This window comes from Lotus japonicus, chromosome 6 (assembly GCF_012489685.1).
Source record: "Lotus japonicus ecotype B-129 chromosome 6, LjGifu_v1.2".
Lineage (NCBI taxonomy): Eukaryota > Viridiplantae > Streptophyta > Magnoliopsida > Fabales > Fabaceae > Lotus > Lotus japonicus.
The window spans coordinates 63,120,403-63,138,527 of NC_080046.1; the positions used below are offsets into that span (position 1 = coordinate 63,120,403).

The window sequence follows — 18,125 nt, forward strand, 5'->3', positions numbered from 1 at the left end:
TTTGATAAAATATTAAATAGTTATAGCATGGATTGCATATCCACACGTCAAGCAATGATCATATTCATATCCTTTCCATTGTAAAAAAAAAAGTGAGATGGTGAAACTAAACAATGATCAATTTTTTTAACAATTAAGAGAAATCTTATGCATAACATACTCATTTCCAAGAGTATATAAAAGCAAATTTAACAAGCAATAATGGTCAGGTGCTAAAATTAATTTTATATAAACATTTTACATTTTTTTAGAATGTTATATCAATTTTACTTTTTCCAAAAAAAAAAGTAATTCAATTGATTTTCTATCCATTGTGTTATTTAAAAAGCTCCCCAATTTCAAAAAAAAAAACAACATTAGAAAGCTCCCCTACTAACATATTTTATCTATTATTTAAAAGAAGAGTTTAATGGATATGCACTGACAGTGTAAAATAGTTTTACACAGACATCCAATTGAATTCCGCCAAATCAGAAAATATCTTATTCTTTTAATTAAAATTAAAGTCAAATGTAATTATCTCTCCTATGTGGCATGCTTTGATTGGATGATTGTGTAAAACTATTTTACACTGTCAGTGCATATCCATTAAACAGAATTTGACCAATTTTAAAAGAAAAATGATAAATAGAGAAAAAAGAAAAAAAATGAGACAGTATTTGAAACCTCTTCAAAATGATAAGGGAAATGTCAGTGTAGCAGTAGCTTGATAAGAGACACAGCTGACTGTCTCACTCTCCGGCACTGCAAATTCTCTCCCTCCCTCTCTGCTTCTCCAACTTCACTCTGCACCACCATCTACGACGACGTTTCGATTTCTCATCCCCACCCTCCCACCACACCACACCACACCACTACTGCAAAACTCAGGTTTCTACTTTCTAATCCGCTTTGGTTTTCTCTGAGGCGACAACTATGGCTTCCATTCAAGCCAATCTTGTTCCCAACTTGTCCTTCAACCATTTCCAGGTTAGCATAAAAGGGTGTTCAAAGTTCAATTTTTTACCATCTGGGTTGCTACCCTTTTCTTCCTTATCTGCATTTTGCATTCACATGAACTCACTCAAAAGCTAAAAAAATCCAATTTTGAAGTGGCTGAACTGAAAAAATTTACACTTTTCCTCTTATTTTCACATTTTGAAGTAATTTATTATGTTTTTATATTATGTAATTTGTTGCTAATTTATAGTATACAATGATTGAAACCCCGTAGACACCATCATCATCATACCTGGTAGGTGTTGGTAATTTGCAATGTAGAGTTGGTTTCAGCAAGTCAAGGAGGAGGCTTCCTTCTCATATTTGTATAAAGTGTTGTGAAAAAAAGAAAGATGAATATACTGAGCTTGAGCATGTATCAGTTGAACGTCCACCCTATTACAGTTACATGGACTCCACCTCCGGTCAGCTTGAGCCGGCTTCCGGTGCTCGGTCCAGTCTTCCTGAAGAAGACTTATGGCCTGAAGGAACTGTTAATCAAGTCAGGGCTGGTAGAGCACCTCCTCCGACTGGTGAATCGTCAGGAACGCCGTCTTATGGAAGCAAGCCTGGGAGTAGGAGGAAGAAGGGCAGAACTTCTATTTCTGCTTCTTCTGATGATGGTTCTTCCTCTGAGGCTGTTGCTGAATCAACTGACACTGCGCTGCTTGAGGTTTCGGTTGAAGAACCCTTCGAGGATGACTCTCCGGATTCCTCGTCATCTGACTATGTTGTTTATCAGTCTGAACCCGTGGAAGAAGAGGCGTCTGAGTTCGACCTTGATAAGAGGCTTGGAGTTCCTCATCCATTTGTTGATCCGAAAATCAAAAAGCCGATAGAGGGAACACTTACAAGTGAAGAACTGTGGTGGAATTGGAGGAAGCCAGAGAAAGAGCAATGGTCCAGATGGCAAAGGAGGAGACCTGATGTTGAAACGGTTAGTGTGCATGAAAATAGTTGTGGATTGTGTTTTGACTTTGCAATTAAGATGTGTTTGTGCGTGTGCATTCATTGGTTTTTTCTGATGAAAGACGATTTAAATCCAAACTGTCCTTAATGGTTTGATCAAAAGTATTCCTTTAGATTGCTCTCTATTTGGTCCACCCCTCCTTAGAGATAGATCTTCTGCACATATGCCTAAACCACCTAAGACGAGACTCACCATCCTTTTTGCAATAGGTGCTACCCCGAATTTCACTTTAATGCTTTCTCTGCTATCGTGCCGTATGTGTCCACTCATCCCTACAACATGGAGCATACTTTCTTGTTATAGAACTTTTCCATGAAATCATTTGTAGCAAGATACTCAGATGCTTCCAGCCCTGATGTTAGATACTATGATTTGTTAGATCATTTACAACAGAAACTGGGCAAGTAAAGCCAATCAAATATGAGTCACAAATCCTATTATTGATAGTGAAGTCTTACGTCTTGTGCCTGAACTTCTTAATAATTTCAGGTTTTCCTGAAAGCCATGGCAGAAACTGGGCAAGTAAAGCTTTATGGTGAAGAGCCAACATTAACTGAATGTGCTCTTTACCGAGCAAGGCGCCATCTTTATAAGGAAGAAAGGTATTGCGGATTATTATGCTCATGCGACATCTTTCCCAATGTCGTTAATGTAGTTGTTAACATCAAAGTTGTTCTCAATTTTTATCAACTTTCCAAAATTACTCATAACCCACTTTTCTTAATTTATGTCCATCATTAATGCATTTGAGATTGGAAGAAAGTCCAATTATATCAGGGTATTCTGGTAAAAAAATAATCAATGCACCACAAACTTTAAGTTGGTTTTTATTAAAAAGACAAGTTATACCTCCCATTTGGTTATTATATAATAAGGACTAGAGGGAGTACTTTAAAAAATCTCTGGCAGTCAATAATCAATTTACTCCTTTTATTTAACGAGTGGAAAGTTGAGTTTTGCGTCTTTGTCAAAGTGTATTTGTTGGGTGTGAGTGTTGTCAAAGAAAATGTAGTCGCCAAAGGGAAGACCCAACTTTTTAGCAAGTTATAGTTTCCAGGCTGCTCAGAAGTTAGGGATAGGAACGATTCTTCAAGCATGTGGATGCAAGCCTCTTTCAGGGGTATTTTTTAAAAATATAAAAAGATAGTTAGTTGTATTTTTTACAAACATTAAAAACCATATTTTCTGATTTTTGCAGGCTTCAGGCTGAGCAAGAGAGACTGGAAAGGATTGGTCCAATGGCATACTATTCAGAATGGGTAAAAGTATGGAAGGGAGACACATCTCGCGAAGCTATTCAGAAGCACTTTGAAGACACCGGTGAAGATGAAAATACTCAACTAATTGAAATGTTTTCCCACCAAACTGCCGAGGAGTATCGCATTATGATGGGAACTGATCTTCGTATTCCTAGGGATCCTTTAGCAATGCGAATGAGGGAGGATCAGATAAAGCAAAGTATTGACTTTAAAAATTAATATTTGTGTCATTTTGAGTCATCTTATGTCTTTTGGCCATTTATCTTGCTTTTTAGGATTCTAGTATTAGTCAACTTCATATAGAATTGTTTGTCAAAGAACCATTTGACCTAAAAGTTTAAGCTATTAGATGAGGGCAGGATAATGAGTAATTGAAAAAAATTCTGTTCTTTCTTGCAGTATGGGGTGGAGATCCGGTTTACCCAACTGTGAACTATATTCAAGATCCAGATGTAGTGATTGACTTTAGGGGGCCAGATTTTCATGAACCGACACCAGATATGTTAGCTTATCTGAAGGAGGTTGTTTGCTCTGACCCTCATCTTCTTTGTTTTCTATCATTTTTTTTCGCTCTTCGCTGCAAATTTTGATTGCTAAAGGGAGTAAATTGCTATAATTAACCTCTTTAGATTCTCCAGGATGGAGTGCTCTGGAGATTTTTGGGATAAATTTTGTCACCCTACTAATAATGTTCTTAAATCCGGCTTTATATCTATGTGCTATCCTGTTTCCAAAATATAAGCTTGGTTGATCATTGACTATTATTTTTGTCCACCTCCTAACTTTACTATGATATCATATCATACGATCATGGTTCTAACATCTTAGGTATCTCAGCTCACCTTTACTCTCTAAATAAAAAAAAGTGAAAGGCAACTCCCCTTGCTGGTTTATAAGATGTAAAGGTGGAACAATAGCTCTTAAATTCATTTACATTCTAGTCCTTTAAAATTATATGCTGCTTGTTGCTTTGCTTGTATAAGGATAAATGCCAAGAACACATGACCTGCTTTCATAATTTTGTTGTTTTACATTTTTATCTTTAGCGTAGTGATGTAGTTACGGTAGCCAATTTTTTTTTTCCTCAAGTGAGTTTTTTCCCATTTCCTTTTCTATTGATTGTTGAAATTTTTCGATTTTCAGATGTATCATGCAAAGACCAATTTTTAACGATAATTTATTTATGAGAAAATTACTGAACTTTTTCCATTATGTGTTCAGCATGGAAAAATCATTTCAAGGGAGGAACTTGACAAGATTCTGGCAAAGGAAAAGAATGAACAAGTTGAGGTAAGAAATCAATAAATATGAACTTCATAATACTAATAGTGATGATACAGATCGAATGAATTATTTTGCAAACAAATGACGTGCATATAAATTGTTTTCTTGAACAAATGACGTGCATATAAATTGTTTTCTTGAATAGGTTTATTTCTTTATATGGTTTGCCTTAAAATGGGTTTTGGAAACTGGAAAGTGAAATACACATTGGATTTTCAGGATTTACTGTGGTAGTTTTCCAGGTGCTAACCCTTTTGGATGTGGTCTACTGTTATTAAGATGTGAACGTGTCAGTTGCATGGCTGAAAGGTTTTATAGATAAGTGTCATTTGTTCTAGTAAATTTTGCAATTTTCTAGGTCCCTGTTATCCAAAAAGCCTTGGTGAATAAATCAAAGTATGATGTACTTTACAAACATAAAAAGTTAAAATACAATAAAAGTGAAAGCTGAAACCTGAAGCTTTACCACCAAATAATGCTGTTGAGGGAGAAGAGGTTAGACCTTAGAAGTTCCTTTAGACCCAAAGCATTGGAAATAGAATTGACTATTTTTAACTGAGTTTAGTTCTCAGTTCTCACAGTGAGTGGCCAAATAAGCAACGCTTCATAAATTCAATGTCTATCAATAATGATGTGGTTGGAACTTGGAAACACCAAGGAGTATCATTCACTTTTCTTTTTCTCAATACAAAGTACTAATTTTGCTTAATAGGCTGGAAATTATCACTCTATTAGGAATCCTGAATAGTTCACCATCTTTGTTGACACAGTTGAAGCATAAAGTGTAAAACAAAAATTCATGAAAATAGTTTGACTTTCATTTGGTTTTCTGGCCTGGTCTCTTCAATCTGGTTGACTAATAACGGTAAAGAGCCATTTTAAGGTAAAGGTATAGAAGAGTAACTTTTCTCTTTAATATACCGACCGGTCATTTGATCCTTATTATTTTGTTTAAGGATAGATGTATGACCATTTTTTACTTTATAAAAAATTGTAGCATGTTTTGATAATACATTAACAGCAGAATTTTGGCGGAATTACTTAGTATATCTTGCCTGTGTTGATTTTTTTGCCTGAACTTTGTACTTCACTCAAGTGTTATGTTATGAAGCTTCATTGAACCTTTTATAACCCTTTCTTTCTGTTTGCGTCCTCCTTCTTCATTCAAATACTATCTTCTATCACCTGTCATGCTGTTATAGTTTGATGACCTTTATTTGCAATATGGCAGTTGACAGACATGGATGAAGCTATGGCCAAAGCCGTTGATATTGGTGAAAATGATGTGAGTTTCAGTTCACGTCTTTATAAGATTTCATTTACTCTTGTGACTGAACAATACCACCTTGTCTAAGGAGCTTCATTCCTTAATGATTGGTAGTAAGATTTCTACCCCTTTTTATCTCTTTATTAACCAGGATGAAGAGGATAGTGAGCTTGATGAGGAAGAGGGAGATGGAGAGGAAGAGGAAGAGAAGATTGATCGTAAATGGAGTGTATTGAAAACTACTCCCCAGCCTCGCAAGTCAAAGGTATTGTAAATCAGATATTTTCTTCTAGTTTTATTCCTACTAGTGTCATCTGTTTTCTTAATTCATAAGTAATCCATCCCTTCGTCTCCCTCCTTGAACATGCAGGCAAAACCCAAGAAAGATGGTCCTATGTCCCTGGAGGAAGCTGTAGACGATTCTGAAAACTTGACTGATTTCCTCTTGGACTTTGAAGAAGAAGAGTGAAATGCCTCTCCTTGCGAAGTGTAGACATGCACCTTATGTTGTAGACAGGATGAAAGGTTTGCATGTAAAGCATTGCTTATCAAATTTTTGAACCATTAGTAACATCATCTAGGCATTCCACAATGGTTAGGGTGGCTCAGGCAATAAATGTTGGAAAGAGATTACGAATTCTAGTAGCTCAAAAGTTATAGAAACATTAAGCCAGTCTTTAGTTCCCGTTTGTTTCCAAAACCTTCCTAGGTACACATTTCTGATATCTTGAGTCTTCTTCACACGGAACTTAGCAGATATTTAAGTATATTGCTGCTCATTGTAATTTTGGTGCAAACTGAAACATGATATATTAAATATTAAATCACATCTTCTTTCTCGCTATTATAGTGCTGCACCCAAATTCCTACAAGTTTGAAGCCATCAAATCTTATATTTATTTTGAGTCTATTTTAATTTCTTAGCATTTCTATATTTTTTCCATCCAAGCAGCAACATTTAAATATTTATTTCTATTTGATTTGTCTCCCTCTTTTTCACAAACACTGGCGAGAAAGTTGTTTTTTGCTTAATTATTTCATTTGATTATTTACTTTCCAGTTGTCATAACCAACTCCAACTGTCCTGCTAACTAAATTCGTAAACAGAAATTACAATCTTCCTATTATTATTTTTTTGGTCAAAATCTGCATATATGTTTTTTCTGGGTCAGTTTCATATTTGTTTGTTACCTGGAATTTATCATTTCAAGTAACAGGCCTTAGAAGGTTGCCTCAATCATCAAAGAGTCTCAACAAAAAAATAAAGATATTTATGTTTGATTATTCTTGATAAACTTTCAATGGGTGGAAAACAAAATCAGCCTCATGGGCCACAGAGGTCCATATATGAGGTATTGGGCTCAACTATGTAGTACATTTTCTTTGACAAAATTAATTTGTGCATTTTCAATTTCTTTTGGGCAGCCTAATTGAAGGGAATACATTTTTTTCTTATTAAAATTCATAGTAACTCCATTAAGTGAGAAGTTTATATTTATCCTTATATCAATAAATGTTAAATAGTTGTGACTTATTAAAGGTTATGAATATTTATGAAGACAGGTAATGCAATAGTGAGTTTAAGAACACAGAGTAAGTTAGATATATACCAATAAGTAGGGGTGAACATGGCCGGGTAAATCCAATGAACCCGCCCAACCCAATCTGATCCAATAGAAAAAAAATGCGGGTTGGATCGGACAATCGGGTTAGTCGGATGGATTTTACTACAACCCAACCAAGTTCGGATCGGATTTCGGATTCAGTTCAAATCCATCCAACCCAACCCAACCCATAATCCATACATATAATAATAATTTTTATAATTTTACTCATACTTGGAGTGCTAGTGTCAGAGTGATGACTTTTTGAAACTTTGAGACTTAAGTATTTGTAGTTATTTGTCATATTTGAACTTAGAGTATTTGTTCGTAGTTATTTGTTACATGTTTATATATAGTTATTTGGCATGTTGGAGACCTCTAAGTTCTAAGTGTCATGACATGACATTTAGTGTTGTTTTTGACTTTTTAGATACTATTTATATTAGATTGTTTCATGTCATTTAGTAATTAAGTTTTATGTTTTCATGATATTTGACTATATGTCATTTATGTGGTATTATTTCTATAATTTTTTGTGTCTTTTTCATGCTATTTAGTATAATAACATATTTAGTATTTTTTATAACTTTTTCTGAATTTATAATAATTTTTGCAAGATTTTTTAATATTTCAGATATATTATTATTTTAATATATGGACCCAATAAATCCATCCAACCCAATCCAAACTTCGTCGGGTTGGTTCGGATCGGGTCCGAAGAAGAAATTCGTGAAATCCAACCCAACCCAACCCAACCCATACAATTTTGATCGGTTCGGATTTTATTTTGATCAAAATCCATCCAATCCAACCCATGTGCACTCCTACTAATAAGGTTTACCACAACTGGTAGATAGCTGAGTTCCTTAAGTATATAGTTCATAGTTGATGATACCTTTGGAAACCAAAGAGTAAGTTAGATCTACTAATTTGAAATCACAAGTTGAACCTTTTTATAGTCAAGTGAAGACAGATCTCTCAATTTTTCTACTCCCCTAAGGAACATTTTTTTTTTCCTTTTATAACATGTTTGTCTTCACATTTAAATCTTCCATAATATAATTACTTCTTCATAAAGTAACTTTTTCTAAAATAATTTCTCCTTCAAATGTTAAAATTTAAATAATTTCTAAATACATGCTCACTATTTTGTTGCATGTTTAGTTTGTCGGTGAATTGTTTTATTGTTCAATGATTTAACAAAAGATAGACCATTTCATTAAAGAAACAGTTTCTAATTTTTAAATTTTTTAGCAATTGTTATTTTAAAAAATGGCAGGTATCTGTAAACAATGCATATGTGACTATTTCTTAATAGCTTCATTTCAAAGATGGACAAATATAAGGATAGAAAATGCTGGTCTTAGGCCCAGTTTGGAAGAGCTTATTTGAGCTTATCTGACAGCATAAGCTCTTATGCCAGTGTTTGGGAGAGCTTATGCAAACAGCTTATGACATACCATAAGCTATTTTCAGCTTATTTTCATAAGCTACTCAAGATAGCTTATGAAAAACAGCTTATGCTTATATACAGCTTATTTTTAATTTATTTCAATAAATTTTCAAAAATAGCTTATGAATAAGCGCTTATGTCATAAGCGCTTATGACCATAAGTGCTTAATTAAGTTGTTTTTCCAAACGGGGCTTAGTAGAACTTGTGCCATAAACTATAGTATATACCGCCAACTGTGTACCAAACTTTGAATACTTTTTAATTATTTTTCACTTTTGACATAGCCACTAGCCAGCCAACAGTTTTGGCTTCTCTTGTGATTATTTCATGTTTGACTGAACCATGTGCTGCAATTGTCGTCATGCAAAATCACTTTTGACACAATTCACTTTATAAAACTAGCTTAAATTCAACATTTTCTTATAGAGTCAGATTAGCTCTCTATTTATCATCATCAAGCATGACTACAGTGAGTTCAGTTTGGATCTTAGTGACTTTCAGGTCATATTTGAATGTAATCTATGTCTAGTTAGAACCAAATCTTATTAAAAGCCCAGGTGTATATTTCAATAATTAATTTACTATCCCTGGCCTACCCTATCTAACTGATTCTTCTACTAGATCTTAAAAGTGCTCAGTACATTACAATATCATTCTTTGCAGTAATATTAAATTCCAGCAATTGTTACTCCATTAAAAAATGTTAGATACTGATATTATTATAATGATTTACTTTTTTTTATAGCCATAATTCTTTGCATAATTAATAGCATCATTAATGTCCAACGTTTTCTAAACCAAGAAAGGTGTCCACCCCACTTGCCCTGCTTGGAATGTGGTCCCATCAATAATGGACTGATTCCTACTTGGGCTTCATATTCAAATGTACTATCTTTGACACAATTTAAAACTTTCAAATGTTTATCTTTCTTAAGGGATACTCCAATAATTTTAAATTCATCACCTTGTAGAATACCAATATCTTGAAGCAATATTCAAAGGGGAAAAAATGTTGACCATATATCCCATTTCAAGTGATAGCAGATATTTTGTTCACAATTCCTATAGGTGCTTCGAAATCTTTCCCATTATGACTAAATCTAGATTCATATCAGCATCGGTTGATAATATTATTCATTTTGAAATAAAAAATGAATATAATTCTTATAATCATTAGTACGTACCAAAATTGATTCATATTGCACTAAACTGACTGACATTTGAGTACATGCTGCATCTTTCACTGTAGAAGGGGACATATTATTGACATCTCCTGCACTATGGCAGAATCCTGTGCTGCATGCTAGTGTACATAAACACTTGAGTCGAAGTAATTTTGCCACATGTAGATGTGTCATGTGTGCAAGAGAGACAAAAGAAATTGTAGAAAAATATATTAGAGAATGGTAATGTCAATCTGAATGACATAGAATTGGAGATTTGACTTGAAATACTTAATTAATGTTTATTGTAGGTCCATTTTCACTAACACACATGATATTGAAATGATTAGCAAACATGTATTATGATTAAAACAAAACTGTTAATGGGTTTATTCTGTTTATGTCACCCAAAACATGTCCAAGAAAAAATCCATAGGGCTGCTGTGTTGCTTTCTTGCTCTGCCCCCTGGCTTTGAAAAATGGCAAACAAAGAGGGTGAAAACAGAAACATTTGGTCAACATGTTTCATTCCTTGTTCGTCTCTCTCTTACATTGTTTATGTTTTTCTTTAGGGGTTTAAAGGGACAATTATAACTAAACCCTTTTGATTACTAATAATCATGATTAGTGACACTCTCAACCTTGCTTTGTCTTTAATTAGTCGTATTCATGCTACAGAACAAAATGATTAAGAGATGGGTTCCACACTATTATTCCGTTTGGTTTGCCTCCCTTTCTGGTGCTGGATTGTTCTTAATTTTGTCTACCATCCCCTTTCATAGTACAAATTAACAAGTTGTTTAATTTTAATAATTTAACATATATGTTTTCTAATTTGCAAATTTGCCTCAACTCTTGTTATCTCCATCTCATGTTCAGTGCAATTAAAGTACCAATGAGCTTGATTAATCATTTGTGTTCTCCCCTTCAGAATATCATCAATTTTTCCATGATATGACAAGGGACGGACCGAAGTGTATTACAACCGTTCACGATATTTAGACCCCGCAGTTTTGACATATCAACGACAGTAACCCCTAATGTGCACCATTTTTTAAGTTGTGTAATTTTACACAAATTGCATTAACCTGCTATAATAGGTCAACATTTATTTTTTAAAAAAATTTAACATACAATAAATTTTTAATGAATTTTTAAAAAAAAATGTGTTGAACTGCTACAACTAATCAAAGCAAGTGGTGTAAAATTGCACCACTGTAAAAGTGGTGCATATTAGGGAGAATCGCCGACATACACAATAGCCATTAAATATGAAGGATAAAAAGAATTAGGTTTTTGAAATCCATAAAATGAATGTTTTTCAACTTTGTGGCGGTCAGGTCAATGATTTGAAACCGTAAAAAATCTTTTTTTTTCATTTTCAATTTTTTTTTTTAGATTGTAGGATTTTTTTACCAGCACAATCTACGTATAATTTAATTGTGGTTGATATTGTCTTGAGGTCAATCGACGATCCTTGAACAAAAGATTTTGTTCGGAAGGGTTAGTTCAAGTGGTAAGAGTTAAGGGACATAAGAGTTGAGTCATATGAAAAGTGAAGGGTTCAGAGCTCGAACCTTAAGAAGAGACTAATTTACTAACATTACTAATAACTACTCACATTTGCCTATAAATAAAAAATAAAATTGGTCGCTAATTCCATACCAAGAATTTTGTATGGATCAATTTCAATATCAAAAGCAACAAATCATTCTCTTGGGGGATGAGTAACTCATTTGATTGAACTAAGGGTAATTATAAGTGAGAGATTAGGGTTCGAACTTCGAATCATAATGAGAAATAATTTGTACAATATTAATTTCCTACCAACTAACATTTGTCTATAAAAAAAACTAACATTTATCTATTAAAAAAATAAACATTCTCCTGAAAAAATAAAAGAAAAGTATACATACTGTGATTTTGATACCTAATTTTGTTCATTGCTACCTGACAAAGAACTCACGAGTGGAAAAGAAACTACTATGACTACTATCTCATTCTTAGTGGACATATCAGAGTCACAAATTCCGCAAGATCCTCGAAATTATTGCACGTAGAAAAGGACCCTTCAATTATAACATGTCCTTTTTTATCATCTGTACAACAATCAATCAATTTCTTCCAGAAATTGTGTGAATAACATATTGTGTGATGGCATTTATCATCTTCTCCTTGTAATTACTAAATAACATATAATTATAGCACTTTTATGTGAGTAAATACTAAACATTGATATCAATCAACCGAAAACCTTGATCGACACCTGTAATTAGGTTTCACTTAACTTGGTTAATTTAAAGCCAAAATTCCATTTGAATGATTGTGAAAATTCATGTTTACACAATGTTAAGCGTGACTTAACAGAAGTTAACTCATGAAAATTAAAGTGATCCAATTTCCACATTCTAAGTTGAATGTGACGGTGAGAGTGGGTGGAGGGTGACAGGGAGAGTCCCATTCCATTCATATTCCAACCCAGCCATTGCCAAGGCGTCGCATCATATAGGGAAACTACGAAATCAAGAGATGGAAAATTCCCAGGGACCCTCAAATCTAATTAGCAATGAGCTGTTGCTTTTTTCACCTTTCTCTTTCTTTCTTTCTTTCTTTCTTTGCAATCACCCAAAATTAAATAGAACCATGACCCAGTCACCAGCAGAAAGTGACCAACATACATACATGACTTGAAATTAATAAAATGTTTGAAAAATATATGTATATATTCAAAAGTTAGATAGCTAGCTGTTGATGATTCATGCAACATTAATTTAAAAGTGTATGTCACCTTATCCTCCTCCTGCACCCAGCCACCCACTGCCCCTTTTCACTACTTTCCCCCTCACAATTTCACCTTTTTTTTGTGTCATTTAAGGAAAATCTTAGTTACTAATTAATTTATCATATAAGGTTTGTTTAATTATCGTATACATGCCTTGCACGGTTGTGTACTTGTGTTGATTGAATTTTTAAAATTTCTTTTATAGTATACTAATTCTGAATTATTAAAAAGAAACGATGGTTAACAAAAATAAAATAAAATAAGAGGATATATATGGGGGAAAATAAGAATGCGATGGATGCATGATAGGTTAGCTAGTTGTCGCCTTTGGTGAATGCTAATTATTAAGGACCCACTAGTTGTTGAGTTACCATCTACTACTCTTGCTTCATTTCTTAAATCAATTAATATTAATGGCCCATACAAGAATTTGGATTGTCTCCTGAACTTGACTGATCCTATATATTCTTTCATTTATATTAAATTTACACAAATCAAAATCTTCTACTCTATCAGAACCCAATATATATACGAATCTGTATTTTTTGTTTGCACGTGTAAATGGTTTCCTTCACTTGCATCCATCAAATAAGTTTTTCCCTATATAATTCATGCAGTAAGAAATTCATACCCGACATTACAAAAAAAGAGAGTCTGTGTTTTAGCATATCAGATTGATTGTCGGTAATATATGTCGGCCAAATCAAGGTAAATCATCAAAATTCAAATTTGTTTTACTTATAACTAATAGCGTAGTTCAGGCAGATGCTAATTAACATTCACTTATCACCCATTAGTGTTGGTTTGCACGACAATCAAGTCAACTCCCTACCAAATTAATGTCAGCCGACTAATTTTAAATTAAATGGATTTAATTAACCCATTTAATCGGCCTATGTATTAGCTTTGGTCCAACCTACACTAATTTTTGATAAATTATATGTCGGTTCATTTTTATAATCTATGTCACTCTCACAATTTCTTCATCCCCAAATCACATAAGACACATGTTACATCAGTTCTATGTTAGCATTTCGCAATGTTGTGCAACAGTTTAGTCAAATATTGACTATTGTATTTACTAATACAGAACCGCTGCAACAAGTATTTTTAGTAGTGAACACATAACGCTTAAGAATTTGCAATTAGAATTCTCATTTGACCATATGATTTTTCTATTAAGTAGATTAAATTTGAAACAAATAACAACAATATTTTAGGAATAGATTATTGGGGGGAATAATTGGCTCCCACAATACTTTTTGTTCATGCTCCGCCACTAAAAGTACCGCATGTACTCCTCTAAGGCTCTAATAATTAATTTGTTTGGCTGATAAAAAATTAATATCTCATCTTGAACATGCTTCTAGAATATTTTATATAATTAAATAGAGTCAAATCATAGTGTTTAATTTTAACGTAGGCAAAAAAAAAAATTAACGTAGGCATGTTTTGTACCCGTTGGAGTATTAAGCTATAAAATAACCTTGGCTTCCCCATATTTAATGCATAAATTCTGTATGGTTCCATATAAAGATATACATTTATTAATTTGTCTCTTCTTATTGAGATAGGTGGCTACGTACACCTTATCGAATATGAGGCTTTTTGAATGTTCGAATCAAATAAGAAAGAAAATAATGGTGCTTTAATTTAACTAAAACTAGCCGTATCTTTCAACGTAAAGGAGATACCTTTTTTTTGGTTAGGGGAAAAAGGTAAATATTCCTGGCTACTTGTGGTTGTTTCATTGAATATTAAGGTTAATCATACCTCCATCAAGATGGAACTTGGAAGCATAGTGCTGGATACATTTCACCTGATCCTGAACATTAGTCAATTATAAGCTTTTTTCAATCATGCCTTTTAATATTTTGTTAATTAATGATATGGTATAGTCTGTCTAGAACTGGACAAGCTATGCTATATTAAAAATTGATATATCGATTTGAAGGTATGGAACTATGCATGCATATTTATAAAGCTGAAGCTGGGTACTACCAATTTCAAAGTTTATTATGTACGTGACCTACCATTATTAAAAAAAAATTTGATTATATGATGTCTATCCCACTAAGTTTGTGACTATATGCACAAAATGAAGTCCCCATACCTCATTAATTCACCCTGTAGACTTCTCTCCCCCTCCCCTTTTTTCAATTTAAACAAATAAGTAATTCATCCTAGGAGTCTTTCTTAGGTTAGGAGTTAGGTTAGAAGTGCCGGGTGTTGTGGTGTTTGCTTGGCCTTTGGGGTTGTTTTGGGGTGGTGGCGGGCAGTTAGGGGTTTTGTTTCTTTTTGTCTATCTTGGAGGTTCATTTGCTCGGTTGAGTTGTTTTGGTTTTTTTCTGATTTTTTGATCCTCTTTGGAAGAGGGGATTTGGGTTTGCCACCTTACCTATAGGGTTTGACACCCCACTTTATTCGATACGGGATTTAAAGTTCCGTATCAATACGAGATTTCAAATTCCGTATTTATTTTAGTATGTAAAGGCAGAGGCATGAATGGATGAAAAAGTGACAGTCATGCTAAAAAACAGTACGGTTTTTTAAGTTTTGTATTGAATACGGAACTTTAAATCACATATTAAATATGTGGGGTGCCAAGCCTCATAGGTAGGGTGACAAACTCAATTCCCTTGGAAGAGGGTTGTATATCTTTGGCAATATTATTTTCATTAATACTATATTTTACTTTGAAAATAAAAAGTAATTCATTCTAATATTTTTTCAAAAATTATTAATAAGAATAAACTTGATTCATGAGGAGAAGGGAATTATCCCCATTCACTATATTGAGCAAACATAGAAGTAGGAGAGGAACATATATATCTGTCTCTCTCGTCTTTTATATATTCCTCGATCAACAATTTTATTTACATCTATTGTGGGACTTCAAACGTAACTCATGACTTACACTTTATTTTCTCAACATTTTTTAATGATTTATTTTCTCAACATCACCACCCGAACACAGGACCATAGCAAGTTGATTCAGTTATATATCTTGAGGGTGTAATATTACAGGCATCAACCTACCATTAAGCTTGGGATTCGGATAATTCTCCTTATAGTGCAGTTGCTATCAACAAACAATGGTCCTCGCTATATACAATTCAGGAAAACACACCAAATCAATGGACAATATTGTCCCTGCCACACGCTTCGCAGTCATCACTTTTTCAGCTCTCATCACCATAAATTATCTATTAACACTGGACACTACTGTTGAGCAAATTACGTGTACTCATGTGATATCATCCATGAAAATAGTCCATGTTGGTTGCAGATACTGAATTATGATGAAGGGCAAGTTTTTGCAGTCCAATGTGTGTTTTGCAAAATTCCAAACAAACGCAATTTTTAGCTAGAATATACGACACACGAGTAATGATATATACACACATTATTTTTTAAACACTTCATTTCCATATTTTTTTGTTTCTATCTCTCTCATCTTATCATTTATCACATCTCATACTTTCTCTTTCTTACTTTTTCTTTTTTTTCTATCTCTCTCTTTATTCCACCTCTTCCACCTCAAATGAGAGGTGTGTAAGTAACATTATTGTACGAGACACAAAAGCATGGCTTTTACAATTAGTTGGTGCATTCGTGGTTACTTTACTCAATTGAAATTGAAGAATAGCATAAAAGGCATATATTATATATCCTCCTTTATTAAATGACCAAAATAAACATCTCAATTAGTTCTTATAATTAGGATTAGAGGTAGCATTTTGTTAATTTGTGGACTTAACATAGTTAAGCTGATAACTAAAGTGGGACATCAAATTTGTATGTACTTGACTATGACTTTGAGAAGTACGAGGGTTGAAAGAAATGTTGAGCAATAAAAATAAAAAAGTGAAGCGAGTCTATTCCGTGTTACACACACGTACGTACGAGCAATGTTTATGTAGCACTAACTGTACTGTACTGTTCTGTGCTGTGCACTGTCAACAAGTCCCGTCACCAAATATTGTGTCCCACCCACCTTTTCTGATTCACTTCCTTCCACACTCAACATTCATTTTCGTCCATACGATCAATCACACAGATTCGATTTTATTTTATTATTACAGCCTTGGCTTCCATTAATTTTGTGAGTGAACACACTAGTGCGTTAACGGCGGGGTTTGAATTTAACTTTCACACTTCAACAAGTCATGCGATTTTTTAATGGACCCTGAACTTTGTCCTACTCCATGAGTGACTTATGTCAAATGAATTATGATTTCTTCACACCTCATTTTGAGGTGGAAGGAGGTGGAGGAGGAGAGAGATAGGAAGAAAAGAAAAAGTATGAGAGAGAAAGTATGAGATGTGATAGATGATAAGAGGAGAGAGGTAAAAACAAAAATAGGTGGAAATGAAGTGTTTAAAAGATGAGGTGTGTATATATCATTACTCATGTCAAATACTAACGTTTTAAGGGAAATTACATTGTGGTTTAGATATGTTTATGCTTCCCCAAACCCCCTAACCCCTCCTTTTGCGACAATGGTTGTGATGGAGAACATAGCGATGGCTCCACCAGCTTCTTAATTTCCATTCTCCATCCACCTTCCTCCTCCCATCAGGGTCGTGGACAGTGTAAAGAAAAAAAAGCTACTGCTTAAGACCTCCTAAAAAATAAATTTCTTCAGCCCCCAAAAAAATTTGTTACTAATTAACCATTAATAAATTTTAAACAACCAAAGTATAAAAAATCAGAATTATTTATTTCCTAAATATTAGCCAACTTAAAAAAAGCCCCATTTATCATTTTTCGCTTAAGCCCAAAAATGTCACGACCCTGCCTCCCATTTCCCTACATCCCCCCCCCCTCTCCGCCAAACCTCTCCTCCTCACTCCTCTTCTTTCCATCACATTCATCCATAAAATCATTCAAATGCATATAATGTAATGTAATTTGTGGTCATCTTATAAATTTGACATTATCTCAAACACAATATGTGAGGGAATGATAATGAACAACCTACTTTACATCCTCCTTCTTAAACCAGCTCATGAACAGGCGCAACAACTGTTTTGTCGTTGTTTTAATATGAGCCATCTTCGGTAGACACAAGTCTTTATGCTTACAACGGCCTCAACCAATGCAAAATGACACTCTTTTCTCACAAATACGATCTCGACCAATGTAAATGACATCCTCTTCTCGTGATTCATCCACACCTCCAGATATGATGTTTAGCGATGAGTGCAATGAGGGGTGGGGGTGAGACATTTTTAATATATATATATATATATATATAAAAGCATTTATGAAAGATGAGTGAATATTACTCATTTATTTGAATAAAATACATTTTTAATTTTTTTTAATATGACCCGTTCAATAATTTTGACCCATAGTTC

At 33.7% G+C, this 18,125-nt stretch overlaps 1 protein-coding gene across 1 annotated transcript; it reads left to right on the top strand.

Annotated features, from left to right (window-relative positions):
* Positions 1-665: 665 nt before the first annotated feature.
* On the top strand, positions 666-6,602 carry LOC130724261 (protein PLASTID TRANSCRIPTIONALLY ACTIVE 12, chloroplastic). Its single transcript, XM_057575456.1, has 9 exons — positions 666-969; positions 1,214-1,915; positions 2,438-2,550; positions 3,147-3,406; positions 3,607-3,728; positions 4,429-4,497; positions 5,723-5,776; positions 5,910-6,023; positions 6,129-6,602. Exons 1-9 carry the CDS (start codon positions 916-918, stop codon positions 6,225-6,227), a joined length of 1,587 nt encoding a protein of 528 aa, XP_057431439.1. The 5' UTR covers positions 666-915; the 3' UTR covers positions 6,228-6,602.
* Positions 6,603-18,125: the final 11,523 nt, after the last annotated feature.

Bases quoted from the DNA above. Each gene is read 5' to 3' on its own strand.
- LOC130724261 (XM_057575456.1), top strand. From the start codon at position 916: ATGGCTTCCATTCAAGCCAATCTTGTTCCCAACTTGTCCTTCAACCAT. The intron at 3,729-4,428 runs GTTGTTTGCTCT...TTATGTGTTCAG, and splicing joins TGTTAGCTTATCTGAAGGAG to CATGGAAAAATCATTTCAAG. The intron at 5,777-5,909 runs GTGAGTTTCAGT...TTTATTAACCAG, and splicing joins TTGATATTGGTGAAAATGAT to GATGAAGAGGATAGTGAGCT.